General features: G+C 50.2%; 1 protein-coding gene across 4 annotated transcripts in view; it reads right to left on the minus strand.

Annotated features, from left to right (window-relative positions):
• Positions 1-7,090: 7,090 nt before the first annotated feature.
• Positions 7,091-15,406, minus strand: part of UBOX5 (U-box domain containing 5) — a 31,960-nt gene continuing 23,644 nt past the window's right edge. For 2 of the 4 annotated variants that reach the window (XM_031434112.2, XM_031434111.2), the window contains 4 exons: positions 14,499-14,593; positions 12,119-13,319; positions 10,228-10,389; positions 7,091-7,836 (listed from right to left, as the gene is read on the minus strand). In XM_031434112.2, the coding sequence (XP_031289972.1) occupies positions 7,628-7,836; positions 10,228-10,389; positions 12,119-13,319; positions 14,499-14,552 (1,626 nt within the window). In that variant the 5' untranslated portion in view covers positions 14,553-14,593 and the 3' untranslated portion in view covers positions 7,091-7,627. The remainder of the gene's footprint in view (positions 7,837-10,227; positions 10,390-12,118; positions 13,320-14,498; positions 14,594-15,406) is intronic. The other 2 variants (XM_064475837.1, XM_031434114.2) reach the window with 2 other exon arrangements.

The following is a 15,406-nucleotide window of genomic DNA, read 5'->3' on the forward strand; positions in this document are numbered from 1 at the left end:
GGGGGCACTGGTCTTTGTTCTGTCCCACATCCCAAGGGCCAAGCACATGAGTGGGCATTCCTGGCTCTGCCTGTCCACCTTGCAAATTGCCTCCCCTTCCCACCACGCAGGCAGGCACATTTGCACACGTGAGGTGTGAGGTGTAGTCCTCCTGGGGCACAGGCTCATGGACGAGGACTCCTCCAGCCGCAGACACAGCTGTGGGGAGGCTAGGCAGGGCTTTCTAGGCCACAGCCCACAGTGTACAGATTCTGGGTGGGCCTCTTCCCTGGTCTCACCCTAAGGAGAACAAGCTCTCTAGAGGCCAGGGCTGTCCGCTCTCATCTGGGTCTCAGGCATTTCTGGTCCTTGAATCTCCCAGAACCCCGCTCTCAGGAGGCACATGGTTCCAACAACTCAGCAACTTCATCGTCACCTGCCATAGGACACCAGGGTCCAAACCAGAGCATAAACATCCATTTCACTGCTTCTGCTCCTTCCTGGACAATCCTCCGTGGTCCTTATGTTCTTGAGAGTCGTATGCCCGTCCCTTAAGTGTCTGAATAAATCTCCCTCGGTATGCATCCAGTGGAGAAAGGGTAATGCCTTAAAAGAAAATCAGGGTGATATTATATGAAGGGGTAATGGATGCCCCACACCTACAAGTTCCACTGAGATATTTTTCTGAAATTAGAACCAGAATTCCATCTTTCTTGCCCCCACCCCTGACTTTAGCAGAACTGACTCTTCCTGCAGGTCGATGTGATACCCTGTCTAGACATCCCTTGATCATGTGCTTCTCCATCTCTCTGCCCCAATGTTCCTCTCATCAGTGTGTCCCCAGGATCCTGCAATGGGCCCCACACTGGCTCTTGTGGCCGAGTTAGTGTGCCACGCTGCCCGGGTGAGTGTCAGAGTCCTCTCTCTGTGCTGGCCACCCACAGCCAGGATACAAAGTACAAGCATAGGGATGTTTTCAGGCTTTCCCCTCCCCTCTCTGCTAAGAGGATTCTATGACAGCTTCAGAAACCATGTAGGGTCACTGTTGCCCACAGCATTGGTGGAAGCAGCCACAAACCCACCCAGAGTCAAGAGAAGGAAACAAGTGCCCCTTTGGATGGGAGGAGAGCTGACTAATTGGCAACCAATCATTGAAAGTAGTCACAGTGGTGTGAAATCAGGAGGAAAGGATGAGACTCAGGTTTGGAATAGGGGTTTCCAGGGAGCATTGAAAAGAAAGGTCTGGGAGCAGATGCACAAAAGTACTGCGGGAGATACACGGGAGGATAAAAGAAGAATTCTAAGAGCTGCTGAGTAACATCACATCATCACGTGAAACGGCATTTTGGCTGCTGAATCTGTGGTTTTGCTCCAGATCAAAGATGGAGCTGCACGGGGCCGCAACTCTGCAGGTGTTAAACAGACCAGCTGGAGCAGGTCCAGCTAAACCACGCCCAGCCCCACCCTTGGGTTCCTTAAGTTGAGGAAACTTCCAGGGTTGAGGCGCTTACCATCATTTCCGCCATCTCATTACAGAAGGTCAGTCTGCCAAAGCTGTCTCATGCTAGCGCGTGCCCCAGCATCTCATTTCCCCCGTGTTCACGCTCCCCCATCCCCTCCTCATTCCCAGGGGCCCGATCCCCCCAAGCCTGATCTCATCCTTAGGGTGGGAGGGAGAGGAAGGCAGGTGAGAGGGGCTCTCTCTGGAGGATCCTGATTTCTGAGACAGGCTAATTACAGGCTTCCTAATTAATGAGCCATGGGGTTGCATTTCATCAGCTGAGTCACGGTTGATGTCTGGGCCCTGGGCCCAAGGGGAGGGTAGGAAGCATCACATGTGTCTCTGCCTCCCCACCCTGATTCTCTACCCCCTCTCTTTTCAAACCCAGTTCTCCTTATGGGTTTACAGGGTGTCGGCAGCCCCCTTTCCCCTCTATGCCTGCTTCTGCTTCCTGATGCCTACCTGGGACTGTCCCCCAGTCTCTCCATCCCTTACACCTGCCCACTCCACCAGAACCATGTAGAGCTCATTGGTTACTGCTTCCCAATCACCCAGTTTCTCTGTCAAACTGGATCTCCCTCAGTCACACACATCGCACAACTGGGGCTGCTGTCTGCACTATGGCAACCACATCTGGAGGGGATCCTAGCACCCCCTGCCCTTGGCCACAGTCAAAGACCACTCCTGAGCCGCTGCGCCTGCTCCTCCCCACACCTTCCTCGGTCAGGTCAGTAACTCTACTTTTCCATTCACATTTCAACCAGAAGATGGATCCGTTTACCTGAGGTTAACTCTGCTGAGACTTTATTAGAGGGGAGCATCTTTTATTTTTGTGCCTAGAGATGTAATATTTTTGAATTTTCAAAAGCCGTGCTGTAGCTCAGTCACAAGTTGTTATTCTGCAATTAGTTGTATTTGTGCCTCTGGTTCCGGGTCGCACTGCAGACTTGGGCCCAAGTGGAAAGGTTCCTGTAAGTGGTAGAGTTGGGTGGTCTCCCACCAGATCAGGGCTGGTGGCGCCCCTGTGCCCTGCACCGTGTTCCAGTTCACTGGAGGCATCCTTAGGGGCTCTGTGGTGACAACATCCAGGCCACCTCTATGGAGGGGACTTGAATCTGCTCTTTGCCAGCTTCTACTACTTACAGAGCACCTCAGGGGTTAAGTTGGTGGCCTTGGGGTCAGTCAGATGAGCCTTTCTCTGAACTGAGCCTCGGCTTCCTCCTTCCACCAAGAGGTAAGGGAATTCAGTGAGTTAAAACGTATAAAGCACGATGCCCAGGACAGTGTGCTCAGTACATAGAAACTTTCTAAAAAATGTCTGAATGCAAAGGGTTTTTTTTTGTTTCACACATGGATGGCATTCAAAGTCTCCATAATCTCCATGATAATACACGCAAAATCACGCATGTGCAAACCACTTGTTCCTGGGCCCATCTTTGGGACAGGCCTGGCCCCCTACAGGGGGCAAAGTGCCTCTGAAGCCCCCCAGAGCCCAGCCCTGGCTGCTCAGGCTGCCTGCTCATGCGGCCGAAATTGCTCTCTTCATTTTTGCCAAGAATCCTGTAAGTGGGACAATTGGGTCAGAGGGATCATGCTTTTGTCACTTTGCTAGACATTCCCCTCCACAGAGGTTGCAGCCCCCGCATTCCCACAGCCTCACCGGCAGATTGTGGCCACATTTTGAGATTTGTGCCAATCTGATAAACAAGAAATGGTATTTCAGGGTAGTTTTTATTTCATTATATTATGAGCAAGGTTGAACCTTTTTTGACATGTTTAAAAGACCATTTGCATTTCTCTGTGTGTCTTTCTTATTGTTAGAAGCTATAGATTAGAATATTAACCATTGTAATGCAAATTACGTATTATATTTTCCCAGCTTGAAGTATGTATTCACTTTGCTAATGGTGGATTTTTTTTCTACGTAAAGTTTTTTTTTTGTTGTTGTTCTCAATTTTTTGTTTAGTCAAATGTATAGATTTTTTTCCCTTAATGGACCTGGATTCGGAAATCAGGAAAGTTTTTCTGACTTTCAGGTTTACAGGAATTCCTTCATTTTTCATTTCATTCTAGTTCTTAGATGGTTTCATTCTTCCAGTGACTCTAGCACCACTCACTGAAAGGTCTTTCCCCCTTTATCCGCGATGTCACCTTTATAGGGCGCTGAATTTCCATATGCAGTTGGGCCTATTTTAAAATCTGTTTCTTAGGTCTGTCTGTGTATTCATAGGTTAGTTCTCCCCACCCCAAACCCAAACTGTTCATTTTCAGCTAAAGTCACGGGGCGACTGTTGTGCACCAGCCTGTGCTGGGCGGGGGGCAGGTGAACTAGGCCTCTGGATGCACTGGCCAGTTCAGGGATTTTTTGGTTACTCCAGTTTGTTCTTCAAAAAGATCTTTATAATAAGAATAGTGTCTAATGACAAGGGCAAATGTCCATTAAATAATGTTAAGGGAAATAGCAGGCAACAGAACCACATGGTATATACACGGGCATCTCTTTCCTTATAGAGAAGTGTTGGAAGGGAAAAAAGCTAAAATGTTCGTGTGGTCATCTCACAATAGTAGGGTTACAGGAAGCACAACCTTGTTACTGATGCAAACCTTCATGGAGAAAACCTGCCGACCACCCAAGGCTGTCTCTTCCTCCCTCCTCACCTCCTCCCTGTGTCACTCTGCAGGTCATGTCAACCTTCTGGGCCACAGCATCTCTTTGTAAGGAAGGGAGGGCATTACAGGAGGGCAGAGGCTGGGGTTAGGGCATCTGCCAGGTCTGGGGGTGGGGGTGGCAGGTGAGGTTCATCTGAGTCTCCAGCCCCCTGTCCGGTTCTCCATTATAAGCCCCTACCCCCTTGCAGGGAAAGTCAGGAGACAGGTTCATAAGCAGTAAGGAGACCACCAAGGGCCATTCTCACCCAGTTCCTACATTGGCCCAGCACTGTCCAACAGAAGTTTCTTTGACGGTGGAATGTCCTGTATCTGTGCTGTCCAACAGGGTAGCCACTAGCATACTTGACTATAAAGTATGTAAAATGTGGCTGATGTAACTGAGGAACAGAGTTTTCATTTTATTTACTTTTAATTACATAGTCACTTGTGGCTAGTGACTGCTACCATGGACAGTGCATCTTTGGCCAATTCCCAGCCCAATCACTCCCCCTTCCCACCTAGAACTGGAAGGAAAGAGCCCGCCTGTGTAAGCCAACCGACAGAGAGGCCAGGCAGGCTAGAGCAGGCTGGGGAGAGAGAGGGCTGGAAGTGGAGCGAGGGCAGCTCTGCGGGAGGGGGCCAGCCTGAGGCAGTCCCGCTCGGGACCCAGCGGCCTGCACAAAGGCAGCCAGCCCAGCATCACAATACCGCAGGCGGGAGGTGAGCAGCAGCCTGGAAGCCTGGCGGGCGGTTTCCTCCAGGGGCAGGTCTCTTTGTCTACAGACCTACTTACAGCAACCCAGGCAGCAGAGGACCTGTTTCCTGGGGAATGGAAAAGCACCCCGCTCCAGCTGAGCGGCCTTGAGCTGGAGACCTACAGAAGGAAGCAGGTCTGGCATGGGGATGGGGGCCAGCTCGGGCCCCAGGACCCAGAAGCTGCAGGGGGTTGGAGCACTCCGAGCACCGAGCAGCTGCTCATTTTCTTGGCGATTTGGTTTTCCTACTTCTTCTACCTTCAGGACTACTTCTGAGTAGCCCTCCCTCCTGCCTGCCCCCGGGGCTGGAGGGCAACAGCAGAGTGAGCGTGAGTGAGGGCAGAGGGGCCGAGGGCCGGGGACTTGGGAGGACAGCTGGGACTCCGGGCAAGGTCTCACTCTGTACCTGGGGATGGAGATTTGGAGATCAGTCGCTGGGGTCCTGCCTCTGCTCTCAAAGGGCCAGGGCTTCGTGCCCCCAAACTGACTTCGTATTGAGTAAATGCTACAGGAAAGGGGACATGTGCCCCACAGAACCCGTGTGAGGGGGCAGTGGGGTCTGGAGCTGGCTCAGAAAGTCAGTGGAGTCCAGCTCCTTGAGTTGATTGGTTAACTGCTTTGTGTCTGGCCCCAGGCTCTGGTGAGAAGCAAACCTTTTGAGTCTAGCTGGCAGCAAGAGAAATGTTATTCCCATTTTCTAGGGGAGAGAAACTGAGCCCAGCGGTGCCTAGTGTGTTCCTGGAAAGGGTAGTGAGAAGACAGCTTCCTTTTGGGGAACTCTTTAAAATAAAATAAAAATAGATGCATCTCCAAGGATGTGAAGGTGGCTCCACCTGGGAGCAGGACAGAAACGGTCCATCACCGTGGCTCCCATGGCTGGTTTCCCAGCAGAGCTACCTGGGAAGCAGGAGCCTGTTCAAAATGCAGCTTACCAGGCCCCCTGCATGAGGGGAGGCAGCTCTGCCCTCCTCTGGGCACTCTGTGCTTTATGCTGGTCCCACGTGGGCAGCTTCCTCAGGCTCCCAGGTTGGGACAGACAGGACAAGCCCCAGAGAGACGGCCTCCCAGCAGTGAACTTGCTCTTGGGGAACTAGGCTGTTACCCAACCACCGCAGCAGGGCTTTTGCTGCAAATAAACGGTGGGGCTTTTCCTAGAACACACGCACACAAGAAGGGTAAGCCAAGCATCTGGAACGGCCCAGACATTTAAAGCCAAAGGACACAGGAGCCTCACCAGCCAAGAGGAAAGCCCACCAGTGCAGACCCTGGAGCCTCGTGGAGGGTCATGTGAGGAGGGGTCAAGGGAAGCGTCACCAGAGGCAGAAGGGAGGGTGGGATTGCCTCTCGGCAGCCACGTTTGTGGACATACACATCCTCTAGGAACTCTTAAAAACAGCTTCTCTAACTCCAACCCCCAATCTCTAAATTCTTGGATCTGGAGTCCAAGAATCTGTATTTTTAAGACACGCTCTCTTTGCCCCGTTAGTCTAAGAACTGTACTTCTCTCTGCCCCCTGCTGCAAAGCACGGAAGCCAGAAAGAACGCTGGCCTTCTCCCGGGGGGGTCCCCCTAGAGCGAGGCCAGGGGCCCGTGGGAGGGGCGGGAGGGCCAGTGGCTCAGATTCCCGGGTAGCCTCAAGGACCCCCCAGCCTGTCCACAGGTCCCTGTGATGAAATCTCAAGAACAAAAATATGAAGCATCACTGGGCTCCTCCCTCCCAAACATACTCAGAAGGGAATCGGGAATAGCATGTTGTATTTCCTCAGTGACGTTCTTCATGACTAGAATCTATTCCATACAGTAAACAGTTAGGAATACATATATTCTCTCTAGGACTCCATAAAACTAAATTTTGAGTAGAAAAAAAATGCAGCCTATAAACAAGTATTTTTTTCTAAAATAGGTCCCATGCAGAAAAGGCCCCTTCCCCGTCTGAGGACAGTGCAGCTCCATCAACATGCGGCTAAGTGAGCTGTCACCCGGTTAGGGGGCTGCTCGACCTGCCCCACCGGTGTGTACACCCCCTGCAAGCCCTCACGGTCAGGCTCCTCTGCGAAGGCGAGTTCTTGTCACTCCAGGCCACTGACCCAAATTACAGCCTAACAGGGTTGCAGTGACTGCTCACGGCTGCCCTGGGACAGTGCCACCTTGTGTGGGTGGGTGCAGCTATAGGATAATGATGACACAGACGGGAGGAAGCCACAGGGGACGTCAACCATCACTTTATTAAGGCTGGGAGTGGTCTGAGAGTCAGAGGGGCTGAGTCATTCACTGCCCAGACCCTTGCCTCGGTCCATTTCTGGGCGACACTGAAGTCGGAGGCTCTCAGACACCCCAAGCCAGTCTGTTGTGCTCCGTTCACATCCACCCTGTAAGATGAGGGGTGTGTGCAGACAACTTGGGGGGCCCTTGGCAGGGAGGGGCTGGCTCTAGCAGGCCCTAGGCTCTGGCAAGGGGCTGGAAGGGGTGCATGAAAGGGCAGGAACATGTCCCCCATCCCTCCCAGCCCAAACTATGGCTTTGTTATCCTATTGCCACTTGGGCGGCGTAGGGTGCCCCTCCCACCTCCCCTCACTCGGCAGGCCCCTGTGTGCACTGTGGGAGGGGAAAACAGGAAAGCCCCCAGGAAAGCAAAGGCCCCTCTGTGCTTGGGACCTGGCCAGACCTCAGGGGCTCTGACCCCCACTTCTGCTCTTGCTCAGCTCCTCCCAGCGATGGGTCTTCTCGGGTTGAGGCTGATCACTCAGAAGTGAACCCGCAGAACATCCTGGCTGGCGATGGGCCGCTGGCAGGCTGTGCATGTCATGGGCAGGGAGCGCTGCTTCTCACCCAGGCAGGGCCGGCACAGCAGGTGGCCACAGGGAAGCTGGTACACGGGCTCCTTTTTGAAGTAGGGAGAAAACACTCTTTTGCAGGAGGCACACTCGGGGCCCAGGATACTCCCAGGCTGCTCTGGTAAATCAGGGAGAAAAATAGGCCAGGGTTAGGGAAAACTGCTCTGGATCCAGGCTCCAACCTGGAGGGAGGGCACGTGCCTGGAGTGGGACAGGAAGCTTCTCTACCCTGCACCCCTGAGCAGCCTGGCTTTCTCCCTCCCTAGGCTGCCTCTGACTGATCTGGGAGGAGAGCGTGCCAGGGAGCCTGGGAACTGGGGGGCCTTCTCTTGATCATCAAATCTCAGTGCTCCAATAAATGCTCAAGAAAAGCCGCCTTCTGAGGGCTGCTGGGCAGCACTGGGCCCTTCCTGCTGCTCTCCCAGCAAGATGGACTTTCCTCTGGGACAGGGTGCCAAGGCCAGAGCAAGGCACAAGACTATCTTGATAAACAGCAAGAAGGGTGAGATATGACAAGAAGAGAAAAAAGCAAAAAATGGCCTCGTGTACCTGGGATGGGCAGGTCAAGGAGGAATGGAGGTCACCAGAGGGGCAGGGCTGAGGTCTGTCTGTAGCAGGCTTGCTGGCTGAGCCTGGCACCTGCTTCTCTCTAGCTCTGGAGCCCAGCAGCTCGCCTCTTAACCCATCAATCCCCTTCCTGTGCTGCAGGCTCTCTCCTTCCATGCTTCCCACAGGGTCTGCTGAATGAGGGCCACAGTGGGCAGGTACTCCCACCCTCCTCCCTAAGCTACACCTGCAGTTCTTCCTCCTCTCAGGGCCCTTGCCTAGGGCCGCTGCTCTTTCCCCACCAGTCCACACCCATCTGGAGAGGGCAAGGATGACCTCTCAAGGGAAGAGCCATAAGGATGAAAGGTAGCCAGCCATGCAAGAGTGAAAAGAGACAGCAAGTACAAAGAGTGGCCGGTCCCTTAAAGAAACAGAAAAGACAGAGGTGATGAGTGAGAGTGTGGCTTCAGATGAGACTGCAGAGCAGGATGCAGGGGGGCTGGGGCATGCAGGACCTCACAGGCAGCAGTTTAGATTTTATTCCAAGTTCAATGAGATGCCCTGGAAGGATTCTAAGAAGTGGAGTACCATGACCTGGTTTACATTGTAAGGAGATCCCTCTGGCTCCTGTGAAGATGATGAGCAAGGCAAGGGTGGCTTGGGGAGCATCAGGGGCTGTCACAGGAATCTGGGGGAGCGGAGCACGAGCCAAGGCCAGGGCAGCAGCAAGAGAAGGAGTGGAGAGGACCTCCCTGAGACCTACTTTGGAGAAGTATACACAGGACTTGATGATGAACAGAATGTCAGGAATGTTGACGGAAACCACGGATGACTTCCAGGTTACAGGCCTGACTAAAAGGCAGAAGATGCTGCTCTTTACCAGTGATGGGATGATGGGGGACTGGGTGGGGGGAACTTTGGAGGGTGCCTGCAGTTCTGAGTTAGAATTCCACTCAAGATATCCATGAGTTTCTCACACAGAGGTGCCAAGTAGCTGTAAGGGAGGTCGGGGTCTGAGTAAAGGAGAGGCAGGAGCTATAGGTGAACATGGCAGTCACCAGATGGGCTCTCACTTGGATGACACAGAGTATAGGGAAGAGGGTACCAAGACCAGAGTCTAGAATAGAAGGAAGAGTTAGCAATGGAAACTGAAGAGAGACTGTTTCAGGAAGGAGAGGCTGGTTAGCCCCAACAGGTGCTGCTGAGAGGGTAAGTGACCGTCGGATTTAGGGTCGTGAAAACTGCTGGTCACCTGGACAAGACAAGTTCTTGGGAATGGTCAGGATGGAAACATAATCAGAGAGACAGGGAGGTGAGGACATGAGAGAAAGGCAAGATGGCCTGGGATCCACCACAAGGGAAGGGACTAACTTTGGACAGGCAGAGGAATCAAGTGCACACTTTATCGTTAGCCCCACCAGATTTCACCTTGTGAAAAAGGCCCTGGGTCCTCTCACTTTGTATCCTAATTGATTCTGTCATCCAATGCGGTCCCAGGTCCATTTTAGGCACAACTTGGCTCAGTAAGCTACCACTGTTCTAAGATGCTGGTGAAAATGTTAACAAGAAGGGATAAAGATGATACACTCAACCTGAAACCGCCCTCCACATTCACATAAAGTACCCCAGGTGTCAGATGGGAGGCAGACTGTGTGAGAAAAATAAACAAAAAAGGAGAGACAAAAAAAGTCCTCAGGACAGAATAATTAACATTAGACCTTACCAAAAAGCAAAGCAGAGGGTAGCTAAGCCCTAAGTCCACAGAATTACTAAGAATCGACTAAAGAAAGCCTTTTTTGTGAAAAGTTAAACTCCACAGGCAGCCCCTCAACTTTCCCTGGTTCGAGCCCCAGGCCTGGGTGTCAGGGCTGAGGAGGCTGGGCGCAGAGGTCCACACAGCCCCCAGGGCATGGCCCAGCAGCCTGATTGAGGGCTCCAAGGAAACAGACAGGGCCCATCTTACCCGAGCTGGCGCCCGGCCTCCAGGAAGTACTGCTCCCTCTTGTGCCAAGGTGCTGGACCTGTCCCCTGGTCAGCCGAGCAGTGAAGGAGGGCATGGAGCCAAGGGTCGACGTCAAGGCAATTTCCAAGCTTTGTGACAGCTTTTGCTCATGGGACACTGGACCTGTTGAGAGATGCACAGACCACAATATCCAGAGAGAGAAGACCAAAACACAAGGTCCTCTGAGGACCCCAAAACAGTACTTCCAACCAACAGACACAAATGTAAAGAGAGTCCTCTCTAATGTCTACTAGAGGATTGTGATGACAGACGACCAGGAGTTAAAGCTCTAGGCTCCATGGCAGTTCTTACCCATCCCACACTGCTTTTAGGGTTCCTGGGCTCTGCGCTCTTTCCTCCTCCTCGACAAATTACTCAGCAGGCCTAGGCCACCTGGTGGCTCACCTGCAGAACTGCACCCTACTTTCTGAAGGCCTCCCTGCCTGCCAGGGAGAAGACTGGGGCAAGCTAACGTCCAGCCTTGTTCCCTGCCCCTATTCCCTCCCCAACAGCCTTAGCTGCTCTTCCTCTGTCTCCTCCCTCCGGGGTTCCCCGCCACTCTGCAAGGCCACTGGCCTGCACTCTCTTGGTGTGCGTGTCCTCTCTCTCCTTAGGTAAATTTAAAGCGAAGCGGTTGTCACTGAGTGGAATGATGAAGCCCTCCCTCTGCCCGCCCCACTATCTAGAGGGCCTTCTCAGGCTGTGTGCTGAGGACAAAGGCAATGGGGGAGGGGGACAGCTGCCCAAGAAAGGACCCAGAGATCTGTCTGGTAGCAGGGTCCACAAAACCACCCCAAACTGGGGTGTAGAATGTTTGGTCTACAGTATGTAGGACACAGTCTTATCAACTGGAGGCCTTGAAGGAGCACTGGTCAGCACGGTCCTGTGTCACCAACAAATCTGTTAAGGCCAACATCACTGGAGACCCCCACAGACATCAGGGTCTGAGCACCTTCCTCCTCATCTTGTTCCACTGCATCTCAGACGTTTCCAGGAGTTTCTGGGGGTCTTGTTAACTAAAATTTACACTCAAAGCCAGAGAAAACAGAGATGCAGCCTTTAAGTGCACTACTGCATAAGCCTTTTAGAACAAGAGAGGAAATTAAAGAATGATAAAATCTCAACAGACTGGTTTGCATAAGGAAAAAGAAAAATTTGTCAAAGAGCTGTCTCCAAAAGCACCAAGCACTGACAGTCACAGGGGAATTCTACCAAACAATGTAAAGAGCACATTTTTCTAATACTATTAGTTGCTCCAGAGTTTAGAAAAGGAAAATTTCCTAATTCTCCTTATAGAGCAAATAAACCTGACACCAAAACCTGACCAAAGATGGTGTGCACATGTGCATGCGTGCGCGCGCACACACACACACACACACACAACTGCAGTCCAATCCAAGGAATGTAAAAATCCTAAATAAAAACACTAGCAAACAGAACCAAGCAGCACGCTAAAAGAAGCATGACCAAATGGAGTTTCCTTCAAGAATATAACAACGATTCAACGTTAGGAAGTTTATTAATGTACTTCTTCACATTAAAAGGTCTAAGGATGAAGAAAGCCTCCAGTGCAACAATTCAGCAAAGAACTGACTCCTTCCCCAGTCAAGCCTTCAGATGGCTGCAGCCCTGCCAACACTGACAGCAGCCTTAGCGGACCCTGAAACAGAAAATTCAGCTAAGTTATACCTGGATTCCTGACCAGAGAAGCTATAAGATAATGAATATGTGGTTTTTTACACTAGTAAGTTTGGGCTAATTTAAGCTGGCAAAGCATAAAACAAAGGGCAAGTGCCAACTGTCACCTGGAAGCAGAGATGACAATGGGCTTGGACACAGGATGGGAGATTACCTGTTGAACAATCCATGTGTGTCAGACTGAGCTCACTGGCAGCTTTCATTTTCTTCGCAGTGTGCTCTGAGGTAGGGGGGGAGACCAAAAGGCTTGTGGTAGAAAAACAGGAAGCATTTAAGCCAAGGCTGCTGTCCGGGGCATGTTCAGCCTGCTCCATTTTCCTTTTCCGAGAGGGCAGAGCAATGGAAGAAGGGGTCAATGCCAAAGCAGTTGGTGCTCTCCCAAGCAGGTGGCAGCCAGGGACGGAGTGCTGGAGCAGGAAATGGTCGATCCGGGCCTTCAGGGACGGGTGAGGCAGGGGCTGGGAGTGTGGAGTAAAGGCTACTCCTGTGAAAGGGTCACTGGGCACTCGGCCCCATGCGGCTTCACTGCGGTTACACTTTTCCAGGGTGCTCTGGTCAATGACCTTGCCTGAGGGCAGCAGCATAGGGTAAGGCATGATCTCCAGGGTGATGGGATCCAGGAACTCTTCAGGTACATCCTGAATTACCTCGGCCAGCTCCTGTAGGCTGGAGGGGGCCTGCTGGCCCTCGGACTGGACCCCGGCATCACAGTCACTCTCCATGGGCAAGGCTGGGGCCTGCAGAGATAAGTCCTGAGGAAGGCTCTCTGAGGCAACCAGCAGGACACTGTCTATGACCTCCTGAGAGCAGGTTTTGGCTGGCTGACCCCACACTTCCAACCTCTTGATACAAGGGATACCACTGCCTGTCACATGGGTGATACAGATCTTGAGATGGGCCACATGACTAAGAGAAAGAGCCCCTTTATTCCAGAGCTCCTGGGCCACAACAGCAGGAGAGGGGAGTGTGGCATCCATCGGGCCAAAAGGTGGCCTGGCCTTGAAGCCCCTGTGGCTAAACACTACTTGGCTCTGGTTTTTCAACAAGACTTTGCCCACCAAGGTGAATGCTTCCTTGTCCAGGACGGATGGCTCAGCTGGGCCCAGGGTCCGGCTCTCAGGGGTATTCCAAGATGCTCTGCTGGATACGGCAGATGTGTACATTTCCAGGCCAGTGACATTCTGGCCTCCTCCAGCTGTGAGGTCTATGTTAACCCTACAGATTTCCACATTGAAGGGAAAAGAAACTGTCACATAGACTGGTGGCTTAATGAAATACTCTGTCCTAAAACCATGACTTCTCTTTGTGAGGTCTTCAGAGATGAGATTTTCTACTTCATAACCATCAGCTGATATCTAGATTTAATGATAAAAATGAGACACACTAATTTGATGAGGTCCACATGAAGACAACTAGTTTTCAAGAACTTGTCACTTTTAAGAAAACTCTAAAGAAAATCTAAAGTTCCTCACTTTAAATTTCCTCTATTACATCGAATTTTCTTGGGGTTTTTGTTTGTTTGTTTGTTTTTGTTTTTTGCAGGCATCCAAGATCGGGTCAAAGACTGAAGGCAACTGTGTCCCCGCCTACTGGCCATCCTTAAAAATCTGACAAACAAAACTCTGCCTAGCCAACCAAAAATCCCTTCAAAATAGTATTTCTGTGAAAAGGGGGCAAATATACAAGTGTTTTTTTAATTTCAGAGGATGAAAACATGCAGACTTAGGGGAAAACAAAGATGTTCACTAAAGCTCTCAATTTTATACTTGAACTCTACCAACTGTAACAATTTCCTTAGGAAAGTATAACAAACAAGCTTCTTGTAAATGTATGAATGATGAAACTTGGGGGAAAAAACGTGTACACAGGGACAAAGGCCACAAAAAGACTATGGGAAATTTAAAACAGTGAATATGCTAGGATGGGACTGTGAGTAGTCTCTTCCTCTTTTAATATTTCCAATACTTGTTATAATCAATGGAAATTTTACAATATCGTCTGAAGGAGTCAGCTTAATAACCTGGGAACCTGAAATAGTACGCTGTGTGCAGAAATTCCAAATTAGGGGAGGAGTTCAATTCTCCCCTTGGAGTTTCCTGACTCCCTGCTCAGGACTGTGGAAAGATATCCTCCTTTGCACAAAATGGGAGGCAGCTTAACTCAAGTAATAAAGAACAAGGAATCCAAGTAACAACTATATGCCATTATTTCTAGCATGAGAAGTTAGCAAGAACAGCAGCAGGGGAGAGAGAGAATTTCTACCTTCACTATGACTTTGAGTGAAATTAAAATTTATCATCAAAGGGAAGAGCACCCTCCACAAAATGAGTCACAGCTCAGCTTGTAACGGTACTGAGTGTAGAGGTGCAGCCTGACCCATGCTCACCTAAATATCATCTGGTAGAATCTAACAGATTGAAGGTGAAAGCACATTAAGCCTGAATTAAGTCTACATACACAAGGCTGGAAATGGGGAAAAACAAGAAAAGTCGATGTCATGTATTTATCTATGTATATATACTTGTTTTGTTTACCTTGTTGCAGTAAATTCTTGGTTTGAACTGTGGGAGGCAAAGATTTATTACCATCTTTATGGCTGTAAGGATAGCTTCCAAGCATCAGAAATAGCCTTAAACAAACAAACAAAAAAACTTGGTATTAGACAAGTTAAAATTCAAATCTAAACTTTTAGGAGTTGATTCCTAAGAGGTAAGAATCAAACAGGATACCAACAAAAACCTTAACACACACACTCTCAGCGTCTACACTCACTCTCTCTGTATACGACATGTGATCTGGAAACTGAATCACTGAAAAATTGCAGAGATTTCTTTTGCAGACTGTGTAGGTTCGTTCTCTGGCTGACAGCTGTTCTAAAGACCCAATGGAAGCAAGGGACTGTCAGTTCTGCAGGGGGGCTTCCACAGGGAAGGGAGGGTCAAAAGTGGCTGAGCTCAGAGAAAGAACAGGACTACTTGTGAAAAGGGTCACAGGAGAGAATCACAGTGGTGCTAGGCATCTTTGACATTGAATACTTGTTAATGCAATTATGTTTTTTTATTAGAACAAAAAGAATTAGAAGAGTCAAAAATACCATTATTGAGAAACAGAAAATCTTAGAGTTAGAAAGCACCTTAAAAGAACATCTAATCCAAATATGGCTGACCCTTGAACAACGCGAGTGTTAAGGGTGCCGACCCTCTACATGGTGGAAAGTCCACATACCCTCTATATCAATGGTTCCGCATAAGTGATTTCAACCAACCTTGTGTGGTACTGCAGTGTGTATTTAGTGAAAAAAAAAATCCACATATAAGTAGACCTGTGCAGGTCAAACCTGTGCTGTTCAAGGGTCAACTGTAGTCATTTTGATGACCAATATCCAGGGTAAGGGAAATGGATGAAGGTGGTCAAAAGGTACAAACTTCTAGTTATAAGTAAG

This window comes from Camelus dromedarius, chromosome 18, assembly GCF_036321535.1.
Source record: "Camelus dromedarius isolate mCamDro1 chromosome 18, mCamDro1.pat, whole genome shotgun sequence".
Lineage (NCBI taxonomy): Eukaryota > Metazoa > Chordata > Mammalia > Artiodactyla > Camelidae > Camelus > Camelus dromedarius.